At 37.5% G+C, this 7664-nt stretch overlaps 1 protein-coding gene across 1 annotated transcript; it reads right to left on the bottom strand.

Moving 5' to 3' along the window:
• Window positions 1-3174: 3174 nt before the first annotated feature.
• Window positions 3175-7025, bottom strand: enpp7.2 (ectonucleotide pyrophosphatase/phosphodiesterase 7, tandem duplicate 2). The gene is made up of 6 exons (XM_077201249.1): window positions 6779-7025; window positions 5624-5769; window positions 4769-5401; window positions 4431-4674; window positions 3789-3912; window positions 3175-3692 (listed from the first exon to the last, which is right to left on the bottom strand). The coding sequence occupies exons 1-6, from the start codon at window positions 7023-7025 to the stop codon at window positions 3632-3634; spliced, it is 1455 nt and encodes a 484-aa protein (XP_077057364.1). The 3' UTR covers window positions 3175-3631.
• Between the last annotated feature and the right edge of the window lie 639 nt (window positions 7026-7664).

The raw sequence follows: 7664 nt of genomic DNA, 5'->3' as shown, positions 1-7664 counted from the left end.
CCTTATGTTTTTTTACACTCTGATATACATCGCAATAGGGAAGAAAATATTATGACAACTTCTGTTTCATGCCGACTTCGTGCTTTAGATATTCACACTCAGAGAGGTTTGGCTCCATTTTGCACATGACTCATTATACTCTGATTCGATTGTTATACGTGAGAATCCATAACCAGATTTTGATTAAACCTTCTTACAATTGTAATAATGTCTCACAGAAAGACGTCATTTGTTTTTACATTGCAAAAAGCATCTTGCGTATTAGTGCCATATTGCACACCTCACTGCTCGCACAAATACATAAAACCAAACCATAGCTGACACAGACGAATGGCAGCTTTTGTGTTGGGCCGCTTTTTGAAAACGATTCTGAAGCGTCTATCCATCAAAGCACGAATGACAGATTTATGGCTTTACTGTTGAGACCATTTCCCTCTTTACATAGATATTACCTCCTAAATCTTGCAGCTACATTCGAGTTATTCAACCTGGCAAGCATGAAAGCATGAGGCAAGCATTGGAGGAGAGACCTGCACCCACATGCTGGCACGGGGAGAAGTTATCATGGATTAACGCCTTGTTTCAGCTCAAAGGAATGCCTCATCAGGACTGCCTGGGCGGGATTGTAGGAGCAGGCGAGTGAGGATATGGAGAGGTGTTGAGTCAGTGTTTCCATGGCGGCGCTGGAGAAGAAAGCACGGCGCGCTCTCTGTGCAGTGACACCTCATTGACAGGTATGTCAGAGAGGTGTGCTGGTGTCCGGAGCCAGGCGGGCCGTACCACAGAGCTTGTCAGAGTAAATCTGTCGTCGCAAGCCCCTACGAGGTCTCACCAGAGTGCGAGGCGACACGGTTCTTGTCCGCCCCCGCGAGACAAGGCCGCGGGAAGACATGGCGTTTGACCAAGACCACCGGTGCATCTTGGCCGGTCCTTGTGAAATAGTTTAAATGGTTTCAAACCTCATCCACTGGGAGCTGCGGAGCGTTTTATTGGACCCGCCACAATAAAAAGGCTCTATATTTGAATTTCAATTTAGATGACTGTTCGAATTAATATAAGACGACTATTTTTGGTATATTCTGCCCGTTGAGAGGAATAAAGGCGGTGCTCAAAAAACCAATACTCTATGAACCTGAAATAGCCCTGGAGAAAATAGTCCACATGATCCTCTTGATACTCCGCTCTGCATTCCCCTCAGCTCAGCACGTTTGTTAAGCCTCAGATGTAAACATGCTTGTTTCCCGGCTCAACCGTTCTTCTCAGCGCTGAACATCGCAGATGTGTGCGTAGTCGGAGGGAGAAAGAGAAAATCCTCTCAGAAGAATGTGACTGTTTGACATGTGCTCTCACAGCTAATAATGGATGAGAGCAGAGAATATTAGAGTGGCCCGGTTAGGAGCTGACATGTTGTGATAGAATAAAAGTGCTATGTAGGTCTTCAGAGGGAAATTCCCAAGTGTTTACACTATGAGCAGCCAAAACGACAGTCATAACAAGGTCTCAACGGGAAGCATAGCAGGCAACACTAGCCTCCTATTTGTTGTAACTGACAGATCCAAAACTGGGGGACGTTTAAAAGGATGCAGGGCATGTCTATATTGACAGAATGGAATATAACAATATGAGCTCAATCGAGAGCATTTTTGACAATAGTAATTTCTGCTTGTTGCTTTAAAAATGCAAATGATAAGATAATTGAGAAGCAGAAATGTGTAGCTTTTAATTTTATAAAACATCTTGCATTAATTGTTCTATTATATTTTACAAAAATGCCCCATTAGTTAACTCAAAAACTAACATCAACTAACAAGGAGCAATACAATTGTTACAGTATTTATTAATCTTTGTTAACATTATGGAAATACAACTGTTTATTGTTGGTTTATGTTAGCTCAGGTGCATTAAAATGATATTAACAGATACATCTTTTTGAAAACTTTTTTAATAATGTATTACTGAATGTTAATTAATGTGGATTAATACATTCATTAGAAGTATTTTTCATTGTTCATGTTAACTAATGTAGTTAACTAATGTTAACCAATGGAACATTATTGTAAAGTATTACCAAAACGGATAATTTTTATGGACGTTTAAGCGTTTCGTTGTAAAATTGCGTTTTATACAGAAACGGTTATTGATAAAACCATGTATGTGATTTTTTCTCTCTCACTAAAATCATGTTAACATGCATATTGTTTAAGCCTGGTGCAATACTTTTAAAATATTTGCAAGCTTACAAATTGGCCCAATTTCACTTCCATTGCAAGCTCCTTGCTTTTACCCGGATTTTTGCTTTTTTGAAAGAAAAGGAGGGACATGTCGACATGATTTTTTGTGGTAATCAATATTATGCCACAAGTGCTGTCAGCTGAGTTTAACTTGTAATATGCTTCAAATTAATTTGTCCACTGAGAGGCATCTCACTGACTGAAGTGCACTAAACGTCTGCACTCAAGACCATGTTGCTTTAGAAAAGTCCTGAATCCAAGAGCATAAAGGATGATCTCTGCAGACAGAGTGTGTGTCCTGCAACAGTAGTAGAGCGATAGACAAGAGACGAAGAGACAGAGAAATGTTATTGCACTGGAAGATGGATGGGAGTCTGGTGCGCGTGCCAGGGGGAGACTCCACATTTCCAGACTGGCTCTGTTCTGGCGGGTGACTGAGTGTGGGTACGTGTGTGTGTGTGTGAGTGTGTTTGGAGGGGGCTACACTGCAGCACACTGTTCAAACTGTTTATGCATACCAGCCTGCTCTGAGTGCCTCTTTGTCATGAGCTGTTTACTTAAACTTATTTTGGGAAAATTCCACATGACTGGTCGGGATTTCACCATAAATCATTGAATCTGCAGCTTTGTGTAATGATAACTTCTGTCAGTCATTTAGTCCTCATAAGCTCCTTTTCTGCTTTGTGTTTTTCCATAGGACCAACCGGCATTGTGCTGCCTATTGTGAGTGGTTAAAGGTAAATGTGTGTGTGTGTGTGTGTGTGTGTGTGTGTGTGTGTGTGTGTGTGTGTGTGTGTGTGTGTGTGTGTGTGTGTGTGTGTGTGTGTGTGTGTGTGTGTGTGTGTGTGCGTGCAAGCAAGAGTATTGGAAGACTTTAAAGTCTTAGGAATTGAGTGAATAATATGTGATTGTCATCATTAACAATATTTATTTGGAGGCATTTTGTTCATATACAGTCACAATTGTTCTAAGTTTAAATAAACTCACCATACACTAGATGGCCTCAGTATATACTGTAAAAAATATGCTGCATAAGGCAGTGGAGAATCTGAGACCACCAGTCAACATTTCTGAATACAACATTTTTAATTACAAATTATATCACATAAAAAAATGAATGAAGGATTGAAACATGCATTTCTGATACAATATCTTAGTATTGTATGTTCCCATTTTCTTTTAATGACACCTGCACTCAAGCTGCCTTTGACATGAATTCTTAAATTTTTTTAATATATATTTTTATAAATATTTCTATATTATTTAAAAAATTCACAAAATTCTACTTCCGTGCTTAAATAAAAAGAAATCGCTAGATGTTTAATGTGGTCTCAGACTTTTGGACCTCGCTGTAATATTAAAAGACAAACAAGCAATTTAAGAATAAGTGATTGTCCCTCTTAGAATGAAGTTTGCATGGAGTCCGTTTTTTCCTGGTAGACATCATCTATGTCTTTTGCTCTGTTGCAGAATGAAGGTAAAGTAAAACATTAGAATATCACAGAGAGGTAATGTGCTGAAAATAACAATGAATTAATGTCATACTCCATTTCTTACCTCAGATTCATTTTGTATCTTTTATATCCGTTGTAAGATGTAACAATGACAAACACAAAAAATAAAAATCCAGCCACAGCAGCAAGACCAATGAACACGTTCGGAAGACTCGACTTGGAAGTATCTACAAGAAAGAAAAAAAAAAGAAAAAAAATTTGATTTATGACCTGTACATTATGTAATTTGAGATAAGATATTGATAGAGCTGGTCCACGTGTTAATAGATCATGGGGTCATATAGTGAAGGACAGGGTAAATCCTTGCATGTTTTTATCAATTGGCTGATGATTGCTGCGATATAATTTAATGGTATTGTTTGTTTGAATGTTGTAAGCATACAATGATACCTTATCAAGATGCCAAACCTGATGACTATCATGATAAGGTGTCTTAAACTGTCAAGATAGTTAAGGACATAACAGAGATTGTGTTTGACATTATATGCAGTTGATCATTTATATTGTCAATCATTTTTGAAGCATATTTTAAGGAATGTCACTTTTTTTCTATAGTATGATTTTTTTTACCTCTCAAAATAACCAAAATATGTATTATCTCTGACCTTGAAGAAACTTAATAAGTATGTGAATTTAAATGATAAGATTTTTAAGAAAGTTTATTTTTTATTTTTTATCTTGTCACCTCCGGAATCACATGACTCTCCATTGGATATCAGCATATGTCGGGTGTTATCCAGTGACCCGTCATTGATTTCTGGTTTTATACCCAGTAAGTGGCACATTAGAGGGTAAACGTTGACGGTCTCAAATGGTCCAACCAACAGGTTTCTATGGAAATCTGGTCCCACTGCCCTGAAGAAAGGCTTCATGTCCATGACTTGATTGTCATATCCATGTTCCCCATTATTGTTCTGGAATGGGTAGAACTGGAAAAGCATTCAGAACATAAGATCACATATAATATAATGTTTTCATTGTAATATTGCTTATTGTGCCCATTGTTGTTTACTTCATGCTCACCCCATTGATGACATATCCTGGGTCTGCATAGAGAATGATGGGTAGAATACGAGGATGCTTGGCGTAATGCAGTCGAGCAGGCATGTCTTCTTTCTTATAAACGTGAAGGTTTGGATGACCTCCTTTCAATGCTTGATAAACCTTTTCAGTCATCCCTTCTTTGGGCAACAGCATCCCAGAAGGTCCATAATCCACCATGTGGAATTTCAGATCGCTTAAGGAGAATCCTGGGATGTCATTGAGTATTATCTGTTTTACTTGCTCTCCTTTGAACACAGTGCTCATTCCATGGTCAGCTGTGATGATAATATTAAGATGGTCACTGAGCCGGTGTTTCTCAGCAGTTTCCCGTATGTAGCCCACAGTTCGGTCCACTTTCTTGACTGCCTCACGTCTCTCAGGTGAATCAGGTCCATACTTGTGGCCGGTCGAATCTGGATCACCAAAATACAAAGTGACAAAGTCTAAGTCTTCATTTTTTAACCATTCTCTCATGACTTTATCCACATTCTCTCTCCATGCCGTCTCATTGGTGTAATCATAAAACTTTGGTTCCACCTCCTTCACTTGGACTGTTTCATTATGGTACTTGGCAGCAGTGCCAGGGAAGTGTAAGGATCCTGTTTTAAGCCCCTAAGAAAGGACACATTTACAAGTCAGTTTATGTCTTATTTAATGCCAATGTAACTAAGTAAGGTATTTTTTTCTCTTGCTAAGTTTAAGATGTTATAATAAATTATTTAAAGTCAATATCATAAAGAACATTAGCATGTCGAAGGTCACTAAATTATTTATTTTTTTGACTTTGAGATTTACTGAAACTTTTGTCAAGTTGTAATAGTTTGAGAGATGTACCTGTCTTTGAGCTGTGATCCAAATGGGTAGACTGCCATTATCCCAGTAGTCGTCCACAAACTGTGTCATGTAGTATTGCTTCTTCTCCTGTGTGGTTGTGTTGAACCAGTTGTTATGAATCACACCATGATTTTCAATGTACCTTCCTGGGGGAAAAAAAGTTTTTTTTTTTTTTTTGACATGGCTGAGACTTCCCCAGAACTTTATATTTGAGTTCATGCATTTGGCAGACATGGATATCCAAAGAAACTTACATTTCGTTCAAGCTATATGTTTTGTTAGTTCATGCATTCTGTGGGAATGAAACCCATTGCCTTGGCATTGCTAGTATTATGCTTGTCTGTTTGAGCTATGTGGACAATCGAAATATGGTGACCCAAAAACTCCAAATCCTTTGTGGCCATCCATTGTTCTTATTCTGTTTCTTAATTTCTAAAAATTATTTGGACTTTTACTTCACTACACTTAAAAATGTGTCAATTTAATTGCACTAGATAACAAAATGTCAAAGCAAGCGGCATACAAGCAATCAATGCTAGAACCCTCTTTTATTTTATTTTATTAGGAATTCTTTGTGATCTTTATGAGAGTCAAAATAAATAAATTCCTGAAATTAATTTAAAAATAAAGCATATACACTATAGTTTAAAACTTGTGGTCTCTTGTGCTCTTATGTTCACCAAGGCTACATAAAAAAATACAGCAAAATAGTAATATTGGGAAATATTTTTACAATTTAAAATAGCTTCCCCCCATTTTAATATATTTTAAAATGTAGTTTATTCCTGTGATGGCATCTCTGAATTTTCAGCATTATTACTCCAGTCTTCGTTGACACATGTTACTTCAGAAAATATTCTAATATGCTGATATGGTGCTCAAGAAACATTTCTTATTAGCATTGTTGAGTGAAAACAGTTGAGCTGCTTGATATTTTTGAGGAAAACCAAGATCAAAACAACAACATTTATTTGAAATATCTTTTTTGTAACAATATAAACGCCTTTATTGTCACCTTTGTTTAAATTATCTTTGCAGAATCAAATTATTAATTTCTTTAAAAAAAATAGTATACTGAGCCCAGTTTTAGGCACTATATGTGTTATCTATTTAATTTAAATTAGAATTGTTTTGTTATTGTATTTTTGTCCTTACCAGATAACAAGGTGAAGTGTGTAGGACTAGTGATGGTCAGGAAAGGTGGAGTGACATATGCGGCTTTGACTCCTTCTTCAGCCATTTTGTCCAGGTTTGGGGTGTCCACATCTCGGTCGTAGTCCCACCTGAACCCATCGAAGCTGATTAGCAGAAGTTTGTTTCTGCCTGTGGTGCAGCGATCTCTGGCTGGAGCAGAAAGACACGCAGGGAACATAAGCAGAAAAACGCTCAGTGCTAATAACATGACAGGTATTCCAATACTCTGTTTTATACAGAAACGGTTTTGATGAAACAATCTTGCTTCTCTCTGGTTTGTCTGAAGGTTGTTCCTAATGGCCTCAGCTTTTGACTGAATCTTTTGTTTGTGTTCTTTGCCATCCCTTTCTGCACACTGAAGTGCACATCACATATGTTTTATGAGATAAATTACATGCTTATGCTATCTTATGTTATCTTATCAAGTGGCTTATCAAAGGTTGTGAGACAAAAGCAGTTATTTTCTATGTAACTAACCTTTCTATGATTTACAACTCGCTGCTTATATAAAATGACATATGGTGTTTTATACTGTATTAAGGCTGCGTTGTGTGAAGGTAAAGATAAGTGTCTAGCCAGTCATTTACACCTGCATTGCTTAATTGAGTTATTTATCTACTCTTGTGCAATTGTGTTGGGAAAAAAATCCCCGATGCATTTGGACTTTATCAGTCAGATATTACATATGAAAGCTGCGTAAGGCTGTTCTTTGCAAAAAACTGTGACCTTTGACTAATTTCTGCTCTTAACCAACTTTAGAATCATCCCTGCTGAAATGACGAGCAAAACTTGATTTGTTTTGCTCCCACTAGCCTTCTTAACTGCAATTTCCTTGGCTAACCAGTTT

The sequence above is a fragment of the Siphateles boraxobius genome, unplaced genomic scaffold, assembly GCF_051911475.1.
Source record: "Siphateles boraxobius isolate OS27281-9 unplaced genomic scaffold, OSU_SipBor_1 46, whole genome shotgun sequence".
Lineage (NCBI taxonomy): Eukaryota > Metazoa > Chordata > Actinopteri > Cypriniformes > Leuciscidae > Siphateles > Siphateles boraxobius.
Note: the sequence above shows the minus strand (reverse complement) of the source record. Positions and strands in the feature narration are given on the sequence as shown.